Genomic DNA, 26,312 nt, shown 5'->3' with positions numbered 1-26,312 from the left:
ATTGAGAAGCTCTTCAAATTTACTCAAATAACTGTGGACAGACCCTGTCTGTTTCAGATTTATCAATTCTGCCATAGGATCATAATGCAGTTCACTGCCAAACCTAGTATTCAGCTGATTTACATATTCATCCCAGCTAGGAGAATTTTCCTCCCCTCTAGTCCTCATGTAATTTTGATGCCACTGTAATGCAGCACCTTCCAAGTGTAAAGAAACTATCTTCACTTTTATGCCATCTGGAGTCTCATCAAACTCAAAGAACTGCTTGCATTTGAACAACCAGTCATATAAATGATCACCATTAAACTTGGGAAATTCCAGCTTCGTTAATTTAGGCCGGATAGACTTGAGATAGGATAGTTCCTTCTCTGTTCGAACAGGACCCACAATAGCAGTAGGTGTCGAAGCATTTCCCCCAGGTTGTAAATTTAGCAATAGGGTACGCAGACCATTGATGTCCCTATCTTGCTTCTCTCTCATCTCCTGCATTTCTTTTTCATGCTTCTCCGATTGCTTCTCAACAGTTTCTCTTAATAGGCCCTTCAAACTCTCTTCAAGCTTCTTTAGTTCTTGATTTCTGGTTTCCATAAGAGCTTTGCAAGATCTTCCTCTCTGATACCACTTGGTGCACTCCTAGCACAAACTTCCAAAGTACCTGCAGTAACTCAACACAAACACCAAACTCCCCAAGATTGGATTGATAACTGGTTCTCAGTACTGAACCATAAAGCATACAATTTCACAATAACACAACCACACATCCACACACAATAACATTCGAAAAGAAAAACAAAAGAAAAAGAAGAGATCGAGGTAGCAACTCGGAGATCTCAACATGAACCAAGCCGGAGGAAGAAGGTGAGCAGAAGATGCTTTGGATTCCAACTCAATAATGCCTCCCAATTTCCCGGGTGGTTTAAAGTGATTGCCAATCCTCTCGTAAAGCTGTCCCTCCTATTCAATTAACATTAATTCGTTTGGATTCATCTGATCCCCTTTCGAGACCCAAAAGCCCCTCCCCCCCCTCTTACAACCAATCAGCTAAAAGGGTAACTTATGTAAATTGCTTCACCAGGATCCCTCCAAATTTGAATACGATGGAAAGACTCCACTTTGCCCCTTCTTTCCCGAGTACCAGACCATAACGATCCGAGGGCAACTAATGTAATTTCACCATATTTGAAGATACTGAATTTACCCAAACACCCTTCCATTTGTGTCTAACGAAATTAACCACCGGGGGCTAATTAATGTCATTCTCCTTTCTTTCTCAACCCTTTCTGAAGACGAATTCATCCTTTATTCTTCATCTTGCCCCCATCTCCTTTCCTTCATCTATTCTCTGCTACATCTACTGAAGCTTGCAACAGTCTTCCATGGAGCTGGTACCCGCCATTTAGAAAAGGAGAAGCAAGGAAAAGATCAGGACTTTGAAAGATCAGAAAAACCAAGAAAGCCGCACGAACAAGCAAGAAGGCCTCGCGAACAAGCAAGAAAAATACCATACCTGTAGTTTGAATGCTTTCTTATTTCTAAAAATATATAGTTGAATCCTCATTAACATAAAAAGGAGATATTTAAAAAAAAATATTTCATGATTATTAAAAGTCTAAAACGATAATAAGTAATAGTTTAACATAGAAAATGTTTCGCATAACTTGTTAAGAAGTTTGGATTCGCTTCACACATAATAAATATATAAATAGCCTCTATAAATCAGTTATGGCCATGAATTCAAGTTTTCAAAGGCCACATTTGACATCGGTCCCCTCCACATCTTGATGCTAAGTCCTAAATTCAGGACAACACACACACACACATATAACATTTAAGCATATTTGACTAAAGAGGTTGTTCTCCATTTTAATCCCATGATTAGCTGTTACCAAGTCACTTTTATTCCACCAATAAAACAAAGGCTACTTAATCAACTATGTTGCTAACAATGATACAGAGTTAGGTCTCTTAGATAAATTAAAAGATTTTAAGTTCAAATATTTATGTATAAAAAAACTTAATCAAAAATACCTATCTTCTCATGGAGCTCCTAGTACTTCTTCTTTTTTTGTTTTTTTTGAAAAAGACGACAAGCGCCGAAACCCAGAGACGAACGAACATGTGGGGAAGCCATGCTCACCACCGAACCGTGCCCTCACCTTGCGCGAGATGGGGATCAAACTCGGGGAGCCACGCTCGATACTCGAGGTGAACACCCTACGCAAAGGACCCGATACCAATAGATTAAATGGTCATTGGCCCTAGTACTTTTTCTCTGGAAAACCAATGGTCTGAATAAAAAAATAAATAAAGGCTTTGCCATTGTTGTGAAAATGAGATCCATGCACATGAAATGCATGTGAACGCCCTAACCCTCACCCTTATTAGCCTAACCAGTTGCACCCTCTTCACATGGCTCTTTCCTTGTTATACATGAGCTTCTCTAGGAAGTGATGCCCTTAGTTTTGGAATTACTAGCAATAAATGTGAGTTTCCCAAGTTGGGAAGTAATGATGGCATGGTGACCGTACTACACAGCTTTGAAAGATGGTGCTGAATTGAAGTGATGCCAAGCTTAATAATTATAAAGGTCGTTTCTTAATTCTTTCTGTTCTTACAAAATGTTTGTTTAATTTGGACAACAATCAAACGCGGTTTCTTAAGTTTTCCTATTCTTAGAAAATGTTTGTTATGGAGCATATCCATTTCAAACCAAACAACCAGTCTTTTTCCATGCCTTTCATGGCATGAGTTGATTTTTAAGGGGTCATTTAATTCGTGGTAATGACATATTACCACGTAACGAGATTATCATGGTAATATGAGTAGAAATATTATATGATTGAGAATATTGCGGTAATTTAATATAACCATATTTGGTTAGGCACTCTTATTACCGGGAATAGTTCATTACCGTGTTTGTTTGTCATGGTAATCAATTTGTTAAACGTGGTAATATTTTCAGAAATTGGCTATGAACTTATGTGTGCACTAGACCCATTAGAGAAAAAGATTGTATATTTAAAATCCCCACATATCATCTACTAGATATCTGGAATAAAAATAAATAATTTTCTTATTAAAAAAAGGGACTTTTCAAAATTTTTAATTTAATATCAACCAGAAGGTATAAACGTAAAAGTGTCTATTATAATACATATTTTTAATACTTAAGAGTTGCAGGGTGTAAGGGAAAAAAGCCTCCCATTGCCATCTATAAATCAATGTCCACCGTTTCATAAATTAAAACATCAAGTTTCTTTTCCGAAATCATAAGAACTAATCCTCTAGAGGTGCATGAATCTTCACTCATGACGTTCAAGTTATAGTTTGATCATCAAATCTAAGTGCTTTTTTTTTTCAACGTTTTTTATTGTGATTTTGGTGAAGTTCGAGGATATATATGGGGATTGATGATAAGAAGCAGCAAGAAGGAAGCATGTCTTACATCAAACTGTTCTCGTTTGCCGATACGAAGGATGTGGCGCTCATGGCCATCGGCACCATTGCGGGCCATGGCCAATGGATTCTCCACGCCGCTCATGGCGTTCATCTTTGGAGATCTCATAAATACTTTTGCCCATGCTAATAAGGCCAATGTCGTCCCCTTGGTATCCAAGGTAATTCTTTCTTTCTTGTGGATATATATATATCATTTTTTTTTATTTCCAAGTTTTAGATTAGGTTTGAGGAATTTGTATTGTGCTTGTGCTCATTAGGGCCTGTTAGGTGCTTTGCTAAGTTTTTTTCTATAAAGTGTTTACTAGGTATAATATCCTATTTAGTCCCTCTCTAATATAGTCAGTCTGTCCCTTTGGTCCCTATAATATGATTTGTCCCAACAAAGTCCATGTATTTTAATTTTTGAAAAATATAAGTCCCTCTCTCTAATATAATTAGGTCCTAATGAGGATTTACATTTATCAAAAATTAAAATACAGAGACCTCTTAGGGACAAATTATATTAGAGAGACCAAAAAGACAGACTAACTATATTAGAGGGACTATGTATGTAGTTTTCGTCAATGCATCACTGCTCTTCTCATGCGTTATCATTGTGGAGCTTGCGTGCAAGTCTCTTGTCCCCAGAGTAATCATGCTAAACCCCACCATTGCCTCTAGTGATGTGGCACAAAGTTTATATACTCCGAGCATGGCCGGTAACCTACTCAATGAGAATGGGATATTGTTAGCGAGTGGATAAGGTATGAAATGCGACCCCACATTACCACCGGTGCAATGCCAAACGTGGTAATATTTTCAGATTACCACGTAACACGTGGTAATCTTTCTACATTACCACGAACCAAACAGCCCCTAAAGGTTTACCAACTTCATCAACCTAACAATAACTATTTCTAGAATACCGTGGCACATTACTTCATCTAACTTTAGTTTTCTCATTCAACTCTTGTTTGTTTATTTTGTAGAAATAAATTACAAACATATATTATTAATAATTTATTATTTGTAACTTTATATGACTTTGTGTTTTTCATATTTTTTTCGAATACCAAAATTAGTTTATTTTGTATTTATCATGATTTTTTTTTTTGTATTTTTTCAAAATTAGTTTGTTGAGATGAAAACCTCGATACAGTAAGTGGAAGTCAGACTTCGGGCCACCTGTGCACACAATCACCACTCACACATATATCATGTATTTTGACCAAGAATCGAATTCTTACTACTTGTAAAAAGTTTTAATGGGACCCAAATAACAATAGATCCATGTTTGTCCTCTGCATCTCTTCGGCTTATAATTGCAGCTGGTTAAAGTTTAAAGAAGAAATCCTCATGTCATGTGAAGATATTGCCGCTCCAGATGCTTTCTTCCATATGTCTATAAGTCACTTTCAGTTTAACATTGAAACTACGTGATCATGTTAATCTATGTGGATTTAATCAAATATAAATTATGATATATATATATATATATGGTGCATTGTAAGAATAATTCTAAAAATAAATCATAGTATTCTTTTATTATTTGCAATAAATTCCAAGATTGAGCAATCCTCCCTTTTAGGAAACGCATCCTTTTTTTAATTTTGTTGATTAACCAGAAAATACCTTCTATTTTTAAACGCATGAGGTCAAGTTACTATTAAACTTCTTCTCTTTTGTTTGATCAGTGAACAAATAAAATTACAGTAGATTTATTTATTTATTTAGTAAATTAAGGTGATTTATAAATTAAACATAAAGGCTAGTAATGCAATCTTCACAGACATTGGCCTTTTATTTCCCTAAAAAATCCTATAAGTAGAATATTTTTAAGAGATTATTCATAAAAAAAATTACATATATGTTCAAATAAAACTTTGCCTATTTTGAAGGTGAGAATATTATGTTGATATTATTTATCTTTTACAAGATTCTTTGTTAATTTTGAGTTGTATTCACAAAATAAGTTTATATTAGTACAATATATTTATTTATATAAATGTCATATTTATATCTATTTCAAAATTTTAAGAGAATAATAATTTTAAAATATTGGAGTTCAATTTCAAATATATAATTTACGTTAAAACCCCGCTAATTTTGTAAAAATATTTTACATGACATCCATCATCCATGAGAAATTGGCTATGAACTTATGTGTGCACTAGACCCGTTAGAGAAAAAGATTGTATATTTAAAATCCCCACATATCATCTACTAGATATCTGGAATAAAAATAAATAATTTTCTTATTAAAAAAAGGGATTTTTCAAATTTTTTAATTTAATATCAACCAGAAGGTATAAACGTAAAAGTGTCTATTATAATACATATTTTTAATACTTAAGAGTTGCAGGGTGTAAGGGAAAAAAGCCTCCCATTGCCATCTATAAATCAATATCCACCGTTTCATAAATTAAAACATCAAGTTTCTTTTCCGAAATCATAAGAACTAATCCTCTAGAGGTGCATGAATCTTCACTCATGACGTTCAAGTTATAGTTTGATCATCAAATCTAAGTGCTTTTTTTTCAACGTTTTTTATTGTGATTTTGGTGAAGTTCGAGGATATATATGGGGATTGATGATAAGAAGCAGCAAGAAGGAAGCGTGTCTTACATCAAACTGTTCTCGTTTGCCGATATGAAGGATGTGGCGCTCATGGCCATCGGCACCATTGCGGGCCATGGCCAATGGATTCTCCACGCCGCTCATGGCGTTCATCTTTGAAGATCTCATAAATACTTTTGCCCATGCTAATAAGGCCAATGTCGTCCCCTTGGTATCCAAGGTAATTCTTTCTTTCTTGTGGATATATATATATATATATCATTTTTTTTATTTCCAAGTTTTAGATTAGGTTTGAGGAATTTGTATTGTGCTTGTGCTTGTGCTCATTAGGGCCTGTTAGGTGCTTTTCTAAGTCTTTTTCTATAAAGTGTTTACTAGGTATAATATCCTATTTAGTCCCTCTCTAATATAGTCAGTCTGTACTTTTGGTCCCTATAATATGATTTGTCTCAAGAAAGTCCATGTATTTTAATTTTTGAGAAATATAAGTCCCTCTCTTTAATATAATTTGTCCCTAAGAGGTCCTTATGAGGATTTACATTTATCAAAAATTAAAATACAGGGACCTCTTAGGGACAAATTATATTAGAGGAACCAAAAAGATAGACTAACTATATTAGAGGGACTATGTATGTAGTTTTCGTCAATGCATCACTGCTCTTCTCATGCATTATCATTGTGGAGCTTGCGTGCAAGTCTCTTGTCCCCAGAGTAATCAAGCTAAACCCCACCATTGCCTCTAGTGATGTGGCACAAAGTTTATATACTCCGAGCATGGCCGGTGCCTCACACGAAGTTAACGTAGTCTTCATCACGTCAGATGTAATAGAGCTGGACTCAACCTGAAAATAGTTGAGGATCTTAGGTAACCTACTCAATGAGAATGGGATACTGTTAGCGATTGGATAAGGTATGAAATGCGACCCTGTAGATATAGTCTTTGAGATTGAACTTGGAACCCGGAATTAAGTCTTTTTCTAAGATGAATAACCCAATGGTGTGGTCATCAAGGATTTGAGCTTTTTCGTTTGATACATATGCATATTGCTGGCCAGCTATAGGTTTGGGCATAAGTGTCATTAGAAATCTTACACTGTCACCTGGAGAGAAGACATAAAATTAAACTTCTAACTATTTTAGAAATAAGTAATAAGAGAGACCAAAGGAGGACCTGCATATTATAAATAAAATTGAACTTAGAACTATTTCACAGACACTCAGAGGGAGAGATTATAGGGAACCTAAAGATTGTATATAAAATAATTGTGCTAACTATTTCTCAGCCACAAATAGAGAGGGCGAGAGAGAACCAGAGGAGGGTTTGCGGTTTCTGATGGCTTATGGTGGTCTTCGGCGGCATTTCATGCCAATAGTCCAGCTGGGATGTGAATGTTGCTGTAGGTGTGAGAGCAAAAACACTTAGCTGGCATGAATGTTTCTCATTCCAATTAGAGTCTTGGTGAACTCCACTAGCATAGTGGTTTGAATTTGGCGAAAAAAAATAATAGAAAAAAAAATTGTGCTAATGTAACTATAGCCTTAGAGACTGACTGACATAGATCGATAGACTATTTTAAATTTGAAAAGAAATAACAAACTTGCATATGAAAAAAAGTCATCTCTTCCCTACCTACTCAACCATGAAGAACTTGAGTATTGTTTTACTGGTTAGTATACTCCACATCACGGCCGTTTTCATTGATGAAACCAAAAATAATCACATACTTGATGGGGTAACTCACGGTGATAACTTCCTCTTTTACGGCAACGGCAACCACACTCTCAAAGTGATCATTCACCATGGTAGATTCTACTTCTATGGCAACGGCAACCACAGTGACTGTACTACTCACCCGACCACTAACCATGATAAATTATACATCTACGGCAATGGTAAGCAATCTCACTTAACTACTCATCCGACCACTAATCATAAATTCTACATCTAAAGCCATGGTAAACACTCTCACCCGACTATTAACCTAATCGACCCAACCAAGGGTTTGTATTTCTTCCTTCAAAAGAATCTCAAACATGATTCTGAATTCCACGTAAAATTCATTAAGAGCTCTGGATCTTTGTTTTTCCCACATTCAAAGCACAATATACCATTTTCTTTGAATCAACTCCAAAAAATACTAATGTTTTTCAAAGTTGAACCGACTTCTCTTGTGGCGCAAATAATCAAGAACACACTCAAGGAGTGTGAGGAGTCCACAACTGAACCTCGTTGGAAGCCATGGTCGAGTTAATTGGAACCAAAAATATATATACCAGCTCAACAGTGAGTGGCTGTCAAGAGCCAGCAATGACATACACAATGCCATACCCTCATGTAGTGTTTTACCGCCATGCCACGAGAACAGCACAGGGTACATGTTAACTTTGACTGGTAAAGGGACGACTGTTGTGGCTGTCGCCATATGTCACTTCAACACATCTACATAGAATCAACTTATGTTGCTTTTAAAGTGCTAAAGACGATGCCCGGCAAAAAACCCATATTTCATTTTTTTGCCGAAAAGCCATATTGTTTGGAGTGGCTAGAAGTAGCCAGGAGAAAGAAGTGTATGTGACGTTGGTTTTTATCTTATTAGTAAATAAAAAACGTGCTTGACTTATATTTCTTCTAATTAATATAATAAATATATGATATTATATAAAATTTTATATGATAAAAAATATTAGATATACAAAGGCATTTTCTTTCGGGTCATGTTTGTTACATAATGGCAAGTTTGTCTGTCTGTCTGTGTCAGTCAGTCTCTAAGAATTAATTAATAAATTCTTAAATATTATTAATAAAATAATTAAATAATATATTTTTAAAATTATATTACAAAATAAACATGACTCGAAAGGCATTTTCTTTCGGGTCATGTCTGTTACATAATGGCAAATTTGTTATTCTTTTTCAAATATAAAGAAGTCAGTTTGTCTGTGTCAGTCAGTCTCTAAGAATTATTTAATAAATTCTTAAATTTTATTAATAAAATAATTAAATTATATATTTTTAAAAATTATATTACAAAATAAACAATTAAAATATATGAATAATAATAAATTATTATATTATTTTGAAAAAAATAATTAATTTGTGATAATAAAAATAAAAATAATCGAAAATTATTTGAGAATGTAGGTGTATTTAAAAATAAAGAAGTAGAAGAAAATGTAGGTTTATTTGAGAATGCAGAAACTAATTGTTGCATTGATACTACAAGGTTAAATAATAGTGCTAACTATTTCACAGCCACAAATAGAAAGAGAGAGATAGAGAGAACCAGAGGAAGGTATGAGGTTCCTGATAGCTGGGGGTATGGGGGTCTTCGGCAACATTTCATGCCAGTAGTCCAGCTGGGATGTGAATGTTGCTGTAGCTGTGAGAGCAAGAACAATTAGCAAGGCAAAGAGATTGAGACGCATGGTTTTCAAGGGGACAAAGGCGCACAACATTTAAGATTGGATGGAATGGGGAAATAAGGAAGGGTTTTATAGAGAAGATTCAAGAGGCACATGCACGAAACCACTTTCACATGCGAAATAAGGTTGTTGCACTCTTACTTAAGATAGAATGGGGAAATTCAGTTAATTTGATCTAAACAACACCTTAACATCTTTTAATTTGATCCAAACAACACCTTAATTCTTCTGTTTTATGAAAATAGAAGAATTTGTCTTGAAACAGTCAAGCTGAGTTAGCATGTTTATTCAAAGCTTTCTTTACAGCTATAAAGACTCCTTTACAGTTGTACAACAGAGCTATATAAATTATACAAACTTATTGTAAAAATGTGAATTGAATCCAAGGAACATTTGCGCTTTCTCTCTCTCTTAATTTTCTTGCCATTTTCTATGATTACTTCATCACACTTTAGATTAGCAAAAAAAACAATATGGTATCAGAGCGTGTTTGTTCATTTTCAGGTTTCATCCCTATTCCCATCAATTCCTGGTTTTCTTTTCTCTGTTCTTCTTGCATTTTTCTTGAGTTCTAATCGCTGAAACAAGCCAAGAAATGACTCCAAGGTTTAGTGGATCGATTAATTATTTCTCTATTCCTCTTTACTTGAATCATTCTGATAATCCGGGCACTGTTCTTATTCTAAGTACTTTGATGGGACTGGATTTGGACTATGGAGGCGTGGCATGGTAATTGCCTTATCGGCTAAGAATAAATTAGGTTTTGTAGATGAATCTTGTGCAAAACCTAATTTAGATTCAGGTGAGCTCCAGTATTGGATACGATGCAATAAAATGGTCATATCCTGGCTGCTAAATTCCTTGGCAAAAGAGATATCCGAAAATGTGCTTTATTCGGATATTGCCTCAAAAATATGGAAAGAACTAAAGGAGAGATATAGGCACTCAGTGGCCATTATATTGAGCCACTTAATGGCCACTGAGCTTCTCTGATGAAGTATTCATTTCATTGAGCGCTCATTGAACGCTTATGAATAAGCATTAAAGACGCTCTTAGGGTAAGCACTCAATAAGCTGTCAATTCTTTATCATTAAATATTTTTTTGGAATGGTTATAAAAATTGGTACACATGATAATTTAATCAAACCCATCCAAAATTTAAATACTCTTATCTCATCCAATATTTACCAAGCAAAGAGTAAAAGAAACACATCTGGAGGAACAATAAGGCTCATTATGTTGACATTATATTCTTCTACTTTCTAATTATTATATATTTATTATATTATTTAGTCCTTTTTACTTATCCTATTTTAAAGGTTTTTTTGGTTGTTCTTTTTACTCGTTCATTTTAAAAAAAAATTGTGAACCATTAAATATTGTATTAAAAAATTTACTTTTTAAATTTAATGTCTTTCTACAACTTTCAATAAATTATAATTAATAACATATTTTTTAATACAAATTTTAAATAAAGGTAGACTTAGAAAGTTAATACAATATTTTTTTATAAAATTTCGATTGTCATTTAACTTTAATTGATTTTCTTAATATATGTGAAATAAGTAAAATGGGCAAGTAAAAAAAATTGGAGGGAGTATGATATTGAAAAATTCAAATTTTTTTTGCATTTATATAATTTATTTGGTTTTTATTTTTTTTATTGTTCTTAGCTTATATATATCTTTTTATGGTTATCCTTGTATCTTCTAAAGTTTGCAATTATCTATAAGGTTTTGTTTTGAATTATATGATACAAACCCAAGTTTCATTATAAAACCTACATTTAATTTTAAATATATTAGTTTTAATTAATATTAATTAAATTAAAAATTTATTGATTAAAATTTAGTCAGTCAACACATTTTCATTGATGATCTTTCGAAAAATAGATTCCCATAAGATGTTATCCCCTAACTAAACATTTAACAGTTTTTTAATCATGTACTCCTATAGTCAGATTTATATTTTTACTTTAACTAATTCACATTAATTAAAAAAATCAGTTAAAATTAGTTCATAATAGTAAATTCATAAAAAATTATATTAGTTTTTCAAAATTATCTTTATTAAAAATCCATCAATATTTCATTAGTTTCTCTCCCTACTTTATAATTTTCATATTTTATTTTTTATCTCTAAAATGGTGTTTATATTTTTTTAAAAACATATTTCCCCTTCATTGTTTATTGGTGAGTGTAAAAGCATATTAAATAATAATAGTAAATAAAAAATATATTAAATGGCTCACAATTTTTTTAAGTAGACATATATATATAAAAAAACTTCTAGAATTGAACATGTAAATAGGACAGCAGTTAGTAAATTTTTAAGATAAAAAAGATTTAATATAATTAGATATAAGGGGTATCTAAGTAAAATAAAAGTTCGACATTTTGGGTATTTCATCACTTATGATTTTCATTTGTTTTTTATTGATCCAATTACACACATGAGTGTGCATGTGTGTCTTTTTTATGTCTTTGAAAGTACATAAATAATTGAAAAAAAAATTCTAATTAGACATATCCGAGAATATCAAGCATTTGCCATACTTATAATTGAAAAAAAAAAAATTCTAATTAGACATATCCGAGAATATCAAGCATTTGCCATACTTATCTTATCTTAGATTGTTTAGTTTTGTCTTTAATTTTTAATTAATGGTCCTAATCATGGACAGTTAAGCATTAAGGTTGGATTAAGATTCAGGGTTATGAAAGAGTTTAATTTTTTTTTTCGTGTGAGTGATCATTATGAAGATAAATTATTTTACTCCCAAATATTTCAATAATAAACTTAACATTAAAATGTTCTCAATTAATAAACTAGGATTTATTTATAATATAATACGTATTTCTAAAATTATAACTCTAATTAGTTGAATATACATAAAAAATAAAACAAAGATCGCTTTATTAAAACTAAAAGTTCATATTACAACGACAATAGTTTTACTGTAAAAACTATGAAAAATATATACCACAAACGTTTATAGCTCAGATTCAAAACCCATTAAACGAAATAAGGGTAAACATTGCTAGTTGTGAGAGTGAGCTTCCAGCTCAATCCCTGTATTGGTCTAGTAAAAAAGCATGAGCAGGTCATCATTGCTTCATCTGTGCACACCTTAATTTTGATTTTTTTTTTTTGGTTAAGTACGTTTAAATTTTAAATAAAATTTATTTTTATATTATTTTTATTATCTTTAATCAATCCAAATCATGCTTTTTTTTCTCCTTTCTTTTGTTAAAAAAAAAAAAGTTGTATGAAAAGTTAGAAAAATCCGAGGCTCCAAGTGGGCATGGTCATTGCCTCCATTTGGGAGATGGAGTGGAGCTCAAGATCACGTGACAAGTAGCAGATGCACGTCACTTTGCTTTGAGATTGACGTTTCTATGATGCACCCTTATTTTGTACTCTATTTTGGGACTCATTTTTGGAACTCCCGTTTTGCAAAAACGAGTGGGGAGATTGCTTGGCAGGTTCTTATTTGGGGTCACGTTTATCAGTCTGTTAGAATTGAAGATAGGAGAAGATTCCAGAAAGCACCAAGAAAAAGAAAAAGAATTAGATTAAAACATTAGTTCCGGTTGTAATGGATAGCGAATTTGTTTTAGTGTGTGAATGGAAATATTTATTTAATGCAGTAAATAATTAAATACTCAAACCTAAACAACTAGGTCGTATAAAATATTGTTGTATGTTCTTAACAATAAAATATCATTTATGTATCAATTTGAGTTAATATATTTTTTTAATATAAATTTGACTAAATTGTACTATCTCTGCATAGTGTATATAAATTAAAATATGAAATATTTTTTTTATCTTCTCAACATTTTTAAACCTATAAATTTTTTTAAATGTTTTAATTAAATATTTTTTTATTGTTGACTCGTATAATTAGGTCATAGAATATGAAAAAGTATCTAGAAATCTGTGAATAAATAAACCTAATTTTTTTTTATATACATAAAGAGTTGAACTTGCTTCTATTATTGAGACAAATTCATGTTAATAAATACTTTATTTTAAAAGTTTTTGATCTTCTCAAACTCCAACATTTAATATATTACTTTCTCCTGTCCATTTTACTTGTTTATCCTCTCCTCCATTTTATTTGTTTATTATATCTAATTCATATGAATTAAAAAATTAATTAAAATTAGTTGGTGATCTAAATTTTATAAAAAATTGTATTGACTTTTTAAATTTATTTTTATTTAAAATATATTTTAAAAAATGTATCGTTGAATATAATTTATTAAAGTTTGTAAATGTATATTAAATATAAAAGATAAATTTAAAAAATAATATTTAATGTTTCAACTAGAGGGAGTAATTTTATGTTTTTTTTTTAAAATAAATGTGAATAAACCACAGATTTATTAAAAAGTAACAACAGTATAGAAAAAGAGACTCCTCTCACCAGTGGTGAGGAGAAACAAAATACCACAAAGGAAATAAAAAGCAAGGATAAAAATCTAAGAAGACGGAAGACACCACGGGCATCTCAGGCCTGCCTAGATAGTCAGAAGAAGGAGTGTCTACTCGTGTGCAGCATCAGGATCGGAGTCACCGGTTGGAGTTGAGGATCTAGCGCTAAGGAAGTTGAGAGAGTGTTTAATTTTCTGAGCAACCTCATTGAGTGATTGCTGATGACTATCAGCAACTGTTGAAAACCAAGAAAGAATCATATTAGCAGTTTTATTATATGGCGGTAACACAATCAATTGAAAGATATGAATTTTATGTTATTACTATTAAAAAAAAAATGTAAGCACAATATGCTAGATAAAAAAAAAATACATCACTCATAGGTTCATAATTTTATAAAATTTTAATAGATTATTTATTTTTGGATAATACACAATCAATTTCATCACAAGTTTGCTCTCAACATGTGAGCAAGAGTTGTTTATTTATTTATTTATGTTATATTCAAAGCTTGATCATTAGCTTTGAATATAATATATACTTCTAATAATTATAAACACAATTTTTTGGATCACAAATCAATAAGACAAATCTTACAACACAATCTTAAGTATCATAAATTCAATTTCATTGATTTTTTTTACAAGTCATTAACATCTCAAATACAATGTATTTTACTTAATTACATCAAGTAAAAGATATCACACAATTTTATCTACATCAATTATAATTTTTTTTTTAGTTACACAAAATATAGAGTGTGTTATAGCCTCATAATCTTTAAGCTTCCTCAACATTGACTATAAGTTCTCTTGCAAAAGTAAATAAATATTGTTAAATAAAAAACTATGCATGCATACCGCATTATTAGATTACAAACTACATTAAATGAACTATGCATGCATACTTTATGTATATCAATTATGCGCATGCCTTTACACTATGCATGCAAAATTATGTTCACATTACTTATTGGCCTCTTCTTCACACAAATCAGCCATTTTCAGAACTATGTTATATGCACAGCCATTTTGAAAACTAAAGAGAATTATTTCTCTGAACTAAGAACACACACCCCCCTTAGAGCTACTTTCTCAAGAAAACCTCTTATTATATATATATATATATATATCCAATTACACAACAGATATCTCTAAACACCCTTACTAGCATATATAGGTTAATTAAGGTGATTTTGATTTCACCCAAAGCCCAACAATCAAAATGAGCTCCCAGGAAATCACATCCTACATATTAGATAAACTACTAAAATCTTACCACCAAATCCAAGCTCTAAACCTTCAATCCATTCCACAACAACACTCAAAGAAATATAAAAGACAAAAAAACAAGAAGCATATAAAACCAACAACAAAAATCATCATCATCATCATAAGTCTATCAATAAGATGCTCAGTTAACAACTGAGACAAAAGAACTGATGTTATTATATCAACATTTGTGTATAGAACTCAGATGCGTTCAAAAATTAACTCATCTTTAATAATACTTTACTTATGTTTACAGTAATTCATTTGTGGGACGTGCTTTTGGATTTCCAACTTGCCCCACAGGAGATCTAAGGGACTCTTTTTCTAATGATGGAAATAGTAGCGTTTGTGGTGATGTGAGAAGCTATATAAAGTAGGAAAAATAAGAATCGCAAACATACAACTCATCCTAGAATGATTGTTTCTTTAGAGCATGTTCTAGGAATGTATCAGTCATTCACAAAAAACTCAACATGCCCACAAATAAACAGTCATCATGGTAGGAAGACACTTGCAAACAATAAGCTCAAAAAAGATAGAAAGATTTAAGAGTCAACGCAACGATATTTATGACTCTTTTTCCAATTTTAGTGAAAAAAGATTCTCATTGCAATACTGAACTGAAGTATGCTATAAATAAAGAAGAGCTAGCTTAAGGATTTCCTGATTCACTATTTCAAAGATGCAATGCCCATCTCAACTGTGCTAGAGATTCTTTCTTAGAACAAAATTTTCATAAACACAAATACTAATCAATTCCTCTTTAATACAAATAACTTACCTTAGCATCAATAAATGTATAATAAGAAATAAACAAAATGATCATCCAAATAGAGTCGAACAAAAGTTGATATTAATGAGCTTACCAACCTGAATCGATATTGTGCAAAATTCAACAGCTTCCTGAAGGAGTTTGTAAAAGAAATAAGGCCCATGTGAAATAGAAACTTGATAGCAATTTAAACAGGAAAAACAGTTTGACATGTTTAAGTACCTGAGCTAAACCAGTGAAAACAGCTGGCTGTAAACAACGATATAGTTTTGGCAGGCATGATATCATTTTTTCCAATGGAGGATACCAGCTATTGACAACATCAGATTTGTTATCACCCTGGTTTAATGGAGAAAGTGAAGGTTGATAACATAAAAAAAGATGTGTTTAATTTCTTACTGAAGTCTTTCTTACAGGCACTAAAGTACACCACAAGAGGAGAAAACTCACAGATTCCTCAGTTGCAGACTGAGCAGCTCGCTCTAGCTTCGCTGGATAGTCCAGATCTTCATCACCAGACCGGTAATTTGCAGTCTGCCAGATACAAAACAGATTACAAGAATTATGAGAATGACAAGAACAATTGTAATGCTTGATTCATGTAAATAATTATCCAGGAAAATAGAAGTCTCTGGAAAAGATAAGGCACAAATAAAAATACAAACAAACAAAAAACATAATTATGCTTAAAGCTTAAAAGCTTAAATGATGGACAAAAAGATCCAGAAACGATAAGCTTCACAAAATGTCAAACGCTCATGAATATCTGCTAGGATTCTTAGTAACGTGGGACGGAGTCCAGCAAGTGATTCACCCCGTCTGCTAAGTTATTCTCCAATAACTTCAACTTTAAGGATATCAACAAGTTCACAGAGCAGATCAAGACTTGCTTCATGTATAATTTTGGGACGTAGAGTATCAAACAAATATGTGCACCCGTAAATTCCACCATCACATATAAGAGATACAATATTTGATCAACAAAAAAAAAAGGAAATGAAAGAGGAGGAAGGAAAAAATAAAAAATAAAGGAAATGAATTCCTACAAAAGAAATTAAATTCTTAATTTGGAATGAGCACGCTACAATGATTCCAGGTAAATTAGCACTATCAAATCAATTTAAAGTTCTCAAGAGCAGGAGGAATTTTTCATTTTTAATTTTTTAATTTTTTAATTTTCAGTGTTCAACTGCATGTTTCTGGAAATTAAATATATTTTGAAGATTACAAAAACTGCAAGTCTTTAGAAAGTAAACATGACTGACAGAATTTATTTACCATGCAAGTAAGGCTGAGCTACTAAATATGCATTACAAGCAGGGTAAAATTAACTTCCAAAGGATCTATTAAAGGAGCCAAATTCGAAGAATCGGTTGAAGAAGATGGAAAGAAGTGATCAAAGGGCTGATGCTCAAGCTGACAAACCTGGCGAGTATCATAGCATAAGTTTCACATTGTAAAATCATAATCAATAAAACAATCAGGCTGTTAAATCATGAAAATTATACAAAATTAAATCTTAAGTTTGCACAGATGGTTGCTAGTTTAAATAATACTAGAAGCAGGGTTCATATATGTAAAGAAAAGCATAAAAGCAATTTAAAAATAAAAAAAAAACAGATAAGCGAAGCAAAATAGTAGACAATTAATTGCTAGACTGTCTTCAAGTTACCATGTAAAAGGTCTTATAACCGTTTGTCCCCATCTTACAATTATCTGAAACTCTTTTAAAGCAACATAGGGCCATGCATTATTGACGTTGGGAGGCCATAACATTATAGTTAAGTCATTCTTTAAAACTAAGCAGCAAAAACAAACCTGCAAAATCTTCTTTTGCATTCCACAAAAACAAAAGTGACAATCTCTTGATATAGTATTGGAGGTTGATATTCATAGGTATTTGATATTAAATTAAAAGAAGTTAGTATGGAGAAATAGGATGAGAGATCTTGTATGAAATGTGAGTGGCAATGGGCATGTCAGTCTTCAATATCATGGCCTCTTAACATTCTATCCCACTGGTTGCAATATCAACTAGAACCTTCACAGTGAATCATCTATACAAATAAAGTATTACGATTGAGCCCAATTATTTTAACTAGCAGAAATTCTGTCTGAATATAATGCCAGTCAAATTAACTAGACAACCTTTTCTCTATTAACTAGATCCTCCAATAATGATTGTTTACTCATAAAATAAGAGATGGTCCAAATATTTCCATTTATCATAGAACATCAGATAAAAAGAATTGGAATTGGAATCACCTGCATAAGATATGCACATCCAGAACGACTTAACGAGGGCAATGCCTCTTTTCTTGAAAACTCAGAGATCCTCTGCTGCACTATCCCTTTAATCTAAATATCATTCACACCAAGCTCAGGTTATGTCAGTGTATTGTTAATAAGATTACTAAAAGAAATGGCCAATCTCACCAACTTACTACTGATAGTCTCTGCTCACAGTATAACTTGTGGCATTCTGTAAGAAGTTGTGAATATTCTTTCCTTGACGATCTACTCTCAATTTCTTCCAGCACAGTCTTCAACTGCAAAAGATCAAACAGAATCAATAGACGTCGTCATTTGGAATCATGTAAACAATTGATCATGTGCTTGTCATGCAAAATAAACAATATCAATCATTATTTTATAAGACAAAATCACTTCCATAAAAATGCATGATTTCAGAAACAAAACATTTCATCTGAATTTATAGTCCAGTACAAAAATTAACATCATGCGATTCATCACTTACAGATCTAGAAACCCAAGCTCAGTGGTTTGGTGAACTTTATGCCATATATAGGAATCCTTCACAGGATGAATTTTCAATTAATTATGAATGGCAGAGGATTCTCATTAGACAAACTATTTCCAGTAATTCCCGGTGTCCGGAGCTACTCCTCAGTTAGTATTGGTTGTCCAAAGAATACTAATTACTGAGGTTTCTTTATGTTCATAGAAAGATAGCTAATTGTTAGCTAAAGGTTAGTGGAGATTATAGAGGTTGGACTGTTACTATCAAGCTAGTGAATTAAACCAAAGCTTAAAAAACAACAAAAGCATAAACTAAAAGTATCTGGTTTCCATAAACAGACAATGCTCGTCGATTGCTGGCTATTAACAATATGATTGCTTAAATAGGTAGCAAATTACCTCAAATTGCATAACCAATCATCTGGACAAGGCGGTCAAAAACACTAGTTTTCTCTAATTCAAATGACTTCCAATTAAGGAGGCCTTTCTAGATGATAAATGCAGCCACTTGTTTATTATTGCTGAAACCTATGTTTAAAAAAATACAGTTGATTAAAGCATCAACGTTCTCCTGTAAGAAGACAATCTCCAAGTCAACAATAAAGCATTATATACAGAAAGCATTTCAACATAAGACCTCGAAAGCTTAAGATTAGAGTTTGCATAATCTTTGCCGTTGGTGGGGCACTACACAGTTTCTAAGAAAAACATAAATATTATTTTAATAGATCAAACTTTATGAGAAGAATTACAAGAATATTAGATGTTCAATATGATCATGTTCATTGCATCATTTACAAGTAACTCTGACAATGTTGACAATATCCATAATTCAATGAACAGAAATTATAAAGTGATAAATTTATAAATTATGTTGTTTTCATTATGACATGTTCTAACCTTTTTCTTTATTTTTATCTACTCTGTTTACATTAGTTATTCTGTCCATATTATCCTTTCAACCAAGCAAACTCAATCATAGCAAAATACGAAACAGGATGTGCATTGATCACCTTAAGCTCTTTGAACTCAACATGGCCATTATCCAAATTCTGCAAGGAAAATAAAGCAAAAGCATTAGAAACAAAGTAAAAAGATTGTAAATTTTAATAAATCAACAAAAACACTGTTTCAAACATAATACCTGTTTTGTTTGGAGTTGTTAGTGTTGATAAATGTTCAGACATTTGTTTACAACAATGCTGAGAATTCAAGCTAGTGTATCAAATTTAAATGAGCTGAAAATTCACCAAAAAAAAACAATGCTCACTACCCACAAACAGATAAAAGCTAAAAGAAAAAACAAAACCAAAGCTTAAAAAAAATCACATATTAATTCTCCTTTAAACCAAAGCTTTATGTTGTTAGCAAAGTTAAAAAGAAAATATATATCGACTTAAAATAATGCAAAACAATTTGAAAATATTACCTTTATTTTCCTGCTAAAGTTTATCTTGCTCTTCTTATGCACCTGCATAGCTTTTGCTGCCCATCTTCAATCTCATATTAATTCTCTTTCTCTCTTCCATCATTCTCTCAAAAACTTCAAGTATCTTCTCCCTTGACTTCATTAGAAAGAAAACTACCAAATTTTACATAATTTTAGTCAAATTGATATACATACATATATATCCATCTGCCTTCAAAGCCTTTCAGGTCCAGTATGTTAAAGGGAAAACAACATCTCCTTCTGTGAACTCATTGTACTCTCTCATCAACTTTTCCATCTGAGTCTCCCTAGGATCCACACATCCAGCATCTCCTACATCATAATATAGAATGCCATATATATTTAATCCATCAAATGATCAATATGTATATATGTGTGTATATATATATATATATATATATGTATATAAGCATGTTCATCACCTTCATTGCTTCATCCTTGGCAGAAACCACAGGACCATCATTTTAAAAACTAAAGAGGAAAGATAAAACTTGCTCAGCATCATTAAGAAATATTACCACATTGGGATCAAAATATGTATGAATTAAAAAATATTTCTTAAAAAAGAAAATTGCAAGGTCATTTGAAACATAATTGCAATTGAAAATTTAGATTAGTTTAGGTACAAGGAAGTCAGGGCAAATCATCAGTTCAATCAAATTAGTTTGATAGCCATTGCAAGTGTTAAGGTAATCCAATAGAACAAAATTAAGCAAAAGAAGAAAAAAATGAACAGAAGATGAGCTCCGTTAAAATGAATTCTAAATCCAAATTACTTCATTCTAACTTAATTCGTGCAAATCAAACAAATCCAAGTACAAAAAACCAACAAGCAACATATCAATTCATCAGGTCAATCAAATTAGTTTGGCAACTATTGCAATCCCTCACTTAATATTAAGAAAAAAAAGTTGATAAATGAATAAGATCCATAACAATCAACACCAAATCAGATCATGCCTATAAATTCCACAACAAGAGACTCACCAGCAATTCAAAGAAGCAACAAGTTCGGCCGGAGGCGAGGGCAAGGGAGGGGGTTCAAGCATTGGCTATTCCTAGAGAAACCAAGAGCTTTCCGTGCTTGCGGTTCAGACTGAGCTTGATTTAAACCGGCTCTAAAAGATTGATATAATTTTAGACATCAACTATGGATGCGGTTTTTCTTAAACCGCCTCTTTCCAAGCTGCCTCTGAAAGTATCAATTGGTGCAATGCCAGTAACTACCTCAAAGCCATCAATGGTCTTCTCTGGCAACATACAAAGATAGTAGCAAGGAGATCAAAGACTCAGAAGCTGCACCAATGGTGGCCTGTTCTGAGAACAACTACTGCAGGATTGCCAGGCCATTCTTGGAGCATTCACCATGAACCTGCTGATTTGGACAAGCAGTTGGATTTAGTGCCCAAGGAGGTTGTCAGTACTGGGGTTTGACTTGGTAAACATTATGGGGCTGAGACTTGAGAGTTGTTGTTGGTTTTGTAAATGCTGCCAAATTCCTTGTTCATTCCTTCCTTATTACTTTATACATAATACCTTGTTGGATTTGTAAGTTGATCATGTACAGCTAGGGGATTAAAGCCAAAATGAACCAGATGGGTTTCACTTTATTATCTTCTTCCTTCCTTCGCTCCATACATGATAAATTTTCTTTTTTTGGTTCCTGCAAATATCAGTGCTTGTCTTGTTACAAACATGTACAATTCACAACGTCTACAAAATAAACATTGTTTAACTTTTGTTAAAGGCCTTTGGGCCTGAATCTGGGTAAACTAGACTTCACTCTTGGATTGATGAATGTTGACTACAATATTAAAGTACTAAGTCTGACTTAACAATCAGAAACTAGAAACTGAGAAAGACATTCTTATCCAAAGTTTGTTAGTGGCAGCTCAATGATTAAGGAAGGTAGTCAACATGCTTATCTTGAAAACTTCACCTTAATCTTCAAGAGATTCATGTTTATCTTGATTGATCTCAATGCTTCGTGTTCACTTTATATAGTTGAGACCAGTTCTCCATTTTTCATTTTGTACTATGATGGACCCCGGCACCCTCAACAAGAGACACTGGAAAAGCAAAATGAATGAATCCAAGCTGGCCGGTAACTCATTGATCATGCAGCCAAAAGCATCAACCCAATAATGTTCTTTTGTCCGCAAGCCTTATCTAAACTTAAGTCATATTTACTTACCATATGTATATATATCTATATATATATATATATAAAGCTTTGCTGAATAGCTTGATAGAAAACTAGAATTTTTTTTTCCTCTCACGTGCTTTGGATTTATAAACAATATAATGTGGTCTTGTGGCTGCATTTGGTAAGATATAACATCCACAAAACGCAGAGACTAAAAAGCTCTACTGTCAAGACAAGATTGGAAGGCTCGACTGTGTAGGTCAAACACAGTCTTGAGTTACTAGGACATCATACAGTCTCAGGTGACAAGCAAACAGCTGGGTAGAGAGTGAGGTCTCTAGTCTTGCCCACACTCTAGTGTTGTGTATCAGGGTCTGCGTGCCCTTTATCCTTGTTATTTTGTACGTTGGTTTTTGTTGTTTCTTTTTTTTTTTCTGTATTGTACCTTGTCAGTCTCCATTACTAGCGGATTGTTTCTGTTGTCTCTTTTCCTTGTTGTTTTGTCTCTTTTCAGTTTCCATTGCTAGCGGACTATCTCTATTGCTAGGGTGAGGTCCCAAAAAAATTTCCGGTTAATCTAGAGGACAACATAGGAAGTAAGGAAGCATATGAATCCGAGGAACAAGGTGGGGACCCTTGTCCTATTACCTAGCGGTGGTGATCTCGATGTAGATGCAGTGTTCCTATGGATTTCCGCTTGCGAACCTTAACACGAAAAAGTGAACATTAAATCAATTAAAAAAAACACTAGAAAATTAAGACCCATACTCCAAAATATCAAGGGTTAATTTTTCAAGAAGTCACCGAACTTTGACTTATTATCACTTCGGTCATCCGACTTCAAAATGTATCAAAGTAGTCACTCAAATTCTAATTCATATCACCGGGCAGTCATCCGTGGCTTTCCGGCCCAAATTAGTCTATGTGGCCGCCGGAAAAACTAAAGTGGCTCTTTTAATCCACATCATCACGCTTACCTAGCTGCCAAAGATGGGATTAAGACACGTGGCGAGAACATCAACACATTTCCCCTTTGTTCTACTTCTTCTTCTTCTTTCTTCTTCTCCACATTGTTCTCCTTCTTCTTGCCGCCATTGTTCGCTTTCTTTTGCTTACCGCCCATTTTCTGGAGAGATTCAGTGTGGAGTGGAATGTCTTTGACGGTGATCGGAAGGAAGCAGAGGAAGGGTTTAGTCGCACACGATGTCCATCAACTGGGAGATCCTACAAGCCTGGGAGGAGCCGCTAGAGTATTTTAAGGAAACCCCAGTTTTACTTCTGGTTTCTTCCACCTTTTGGGTTTTGTAGCGTTGCATACCTTTATAGATCATTAATTAGGGTTTGAAAAGTTTTAGGGTTTTGACTTTTAGTGTGGATGTTGTACTAAATGTTGGTTTTTATGGTTTGTTATGTGTCGTCCAAGTGTTAAATTAGGAATTGTTGTCGAAGGAGACACTAGGCAGGCATAATATGCACAATATTCTCATCAGTGTCGTATGTTATGCAGAAATTTACATTATCTTTCAATCACTCAAATATATAGCTTGAAATAAATCTTAGAATTTTCAAACGCAGTGTGCTCCATTACTTTTCAATTATTTTAAAAATTTCTCATATGCTACTCTCGGGATCTTAGCAGCTAAAGACTTGCAACAGTGCTTCTCGTAATTCGCTTCAAAATCTCAAACGCTCTTTGGACATGTTGTCCACAAAGCCTAAGGAGTGCGCTACTCCACTTAGACAGCTTAAGCAAGCAAAATGTTACCATAAGGTAGACTTTATTGACTCAACTATAACTTTGGTTTTTGGTTTTTTTGGTTTGTCGGTTTAAAGAATACATTTATTCTAGTGATTAGCCTTTGTTTTTCCTCCTAGTCTATTAGTTTTATCTTTTGTGTCGTCTTTGTCCTTCGCTGCATTGATTTTTGGTTTTTTTTAATAAATTAGCAACTTATTCACTTTACTCACGTGTGTGTGTGTATATATATATATAAGTTAAATAAATTGATAAAAACCAGATAACTCCAATTTGTTATCCACATGTGAATATGAAAATCATTTCACATACAATTTTAGCCAAAACAAGCAGTCTCACTCAATTTATCAGTTCTCAGTTCACAACACAAACATCATCCAATCTAATGCATACATATGTCATCTCTTTTTATTTATCTTTATTCCTTGTTTTCCCCCTGCAATTCGATCTCAGTATTATTTGAATGAAATGAAATTGATTCTTTTCCTTTTTTTTTCAAGATTATTATAACAAAATAAAAAAACGCCAGTGTATGTATTGAAAAAAAAAAACCAAACAAATATGTGATACAATTTATTTTAGAGACTGCCATGCTGCAGAATCCATGGTATACACTTTTCCCCCAAAAAGAATCCATGATGTAAAAACATGATTAAATTGAAAAGAAAAAGGGGAGAATATGAGGTCTTGTTAACATCTATGAGATTCTTCAACAAAGCTTGGAGTGAATATTTCTCTCTGCATGTTCATCTTCACTTTGGAGGTTCTTGCGGTGGACATGTGTCCTCGAGAGAAAAAGAAGGAAAAAGAAAGGCATTATGTTTATATTATTAATTTGTAGAAATTATTTATTGAATTTTAAACATTTTTGTTATGACTAATTAGTCTCTGCAATTTCTTTTTTAAAACCAAATAATCCCTATTTCTTGAGCGATTTAATCTATGTGACAATCATCTTTTTTAAAGTTTCGTTAGTACATAGCTAAAGTAAACTATATTTATTAAATTTTTATTTTTATATATAAAAATAATTTTATGCCAATAATCACTTGATCTATTGGCATCGAGTTCTTTGTGTAGATTTATAAAAAGTGAGGCACATGTGTTCTAAAACTTGCTCACATATGTACATCTTTGACATGCAATTTATTTACATTTAAAAAAAATTTGAAAACATTTTTTTTTATTTTATGTTTTCACTTTAAAAAATTGCGCGATTATTTATTTAAAAAATAAATAGATTTTAAAAATAAAAAATATTTTTAATTTACCCATTGTTGGTTGATGAAAACGACATAAAAAATTATGTATAACGAAAGTGAATGGTGAAATCTATCTTTATTCAATATTGTAAGTTGAAAAGTCACAAGAAAAAATTCGAGTCATGTATGCCAAAGTCCTTAAAGCAAAATTAATATCATGTAGCATATTGTATAGTGGAATTGGTTGAAAAGGATGGTAAGTACCCAAAAATTTAGCCTTTTGTAGAGATATGATATCTCCAAAGCTACTTTATAGATCTTCATCCTTAACTGAATGAAAAGTTCTATATAAAAATATTCATTATCAAATTTTGCAATAACTTCAGATCATCTAGTAGTGTGTATAGTGAGCTAACATCCCAAAATAATAGAGTGAATTATGTTATACAGAGTATTATAAATAGTATAAAGTTGAAAAAATTTTAAAAGCAATAACCCACTTTTTTTCAAACCTAGTTCAATTCTCAACTATTATTTAGTTATATAGTTACCTATTTTTGTTTTTCACTATTGTGTCTATCTTTTTCTTATTTTTGCCTTCCAAAGGCTCTGCGAACACCCACAGAGAATGTATTATCATATATTTATATATATAACATCAATTAAACTTTAAGTTATACGTTAAACATGTAATTTTTTTTAATTTATATGTATGATTTGAATCTGTTTAAACATGTCATTTTTTTTATAGTGCAAAATTACAATATCGAATATGAAACAAAATAAATAGAACAATATAAAGATTTTACGAAAAAAAAAAAATATATTTGATGCTCTAGTGAGTGGACCTTTAAAGTATCAATTTCCACTCTTTTACTACTAGAAAGAAAAACTCAAATATTTCAACTCACACTAGCAAACTTTTTTAAGAAAGGGTGTTTATCTCACTACACCTCAGATACTTGTGTTCTCTATCACAATGCTACTGAAGACCTGAATCACCTTTTTCTCAACTGTGAGTTCTCCAAACGTATCTGGGATTTCTTCCACCAAGCTTTAGATTCCATTCCTCTCCC

At 32.4% G+C, this 26,312-nt stretch overlaps 1 protein-coding gene across 3 annotated transcripts; it reads right to left on the bottom strand.

The window, feature by feature from the left end:
- Positions 1 to 13,831: 13,831 nt before the first annotated feature.
- LOC120251218 (conserved oligomeric Golgi complex subunit 3-like) lies at positions 13,832 to 21,599 on the bottom strand. Of its 3 annotated transcripts, XM_039259756.1 has the most exons (13): positions 21,120 to 21,599; positions 20,555 to 20,603; positions 20,307 to 20,444; positions 20,112 to 20,247; positions 19,827 to 19,920; positions 19,696 to 19,734; positions 19,082 to 19,253; positions 18,367 to 18,471; positions 18,188 to 18,280; positions 16,373 to 16,456; positions 16,145 to 16,261; positions 16,021 to 16,053; positions 13,832 to 14,114 (listed from the first exon to the last, which is right to left on the bottom strand). In XM_039259756.1, the coding sequence occupies exons 7-13, from the start codon at positions 19,091 to 19,093 to the stop codon at positions 13,974 to 13,976; spliced, it is 585 nt and encodes a 194-aa protein (XP_039115690.1). In that variant the 5' UTR covers positions 19,094 to 19,253; positions 19,696 to 19,734; positions 19,827 to 19,920; positions 20,112 to 20,247; positions 20,307 to 20,444; positions 20,555 to 20,603; positions 21,120 to 21,599; the 3' UTR covers positions 13,832 to 13,973. The 3 variants fall into 3 exon arrangements, with proteins under 3 accessions (XP_039115690.1, XP_039115688.1, XP_039115689.1); XM_039259754.1 differs by having other exon boundaries at positions 20,112 to 20,444; XM_039259755.1 differs by lacking the exon at positions 20,555 to 20,603 and having other exon boundaries at positions 20,112 to 20,444.
- Between the last annotated feature and the right edge of the window lie 4,713 nt (positions 21,600 to 26,312).

This window comes from Dioscorea cayenensis, chromosome 20, assembly GCF_009730915.1.
Source record: "Dioscorea cayenensis subsp. rotundata cultivar TDr96_F1 chromosome 20, TDr96_F1_v2_PseudoChromosome.rev07_lg8_w22 25.fasta, whole genome shotgun sequence".
NCBI classification, from domain to species: domain Eukaryota; kingdom Viridiplantae; phylum Streptophyta; class Magnoliopsida; order Dioscoreales; family Dioscoreaceae; genus Dioscorea; species Dioscorea cayenensis.
Note: the sequence above shows the minus strand (reverse complement) of the source record. Positions and strands in the feature narration are given on the sequence as shown.

Bases quoted from the DNA above. Each gene is read 5' to 3' on its own strand.
- LOC120251218 (XM_039259754.1), bottom strand. The intron at 16,457-18,187 runs GTGATTCCAATT...TGTATCTGGCAG, and splicing joins GATGTGCATATCTTATGCAG to ACTGCAAATTACCGGTCTGG. The intron at 16,054-16,144 runs GTACTTAAACAT...AAACTCCTTCAG, and splicing joins TTTTCACTGGTTTAGCTCAG to GAAGCTGTTGAATTTTGCAC.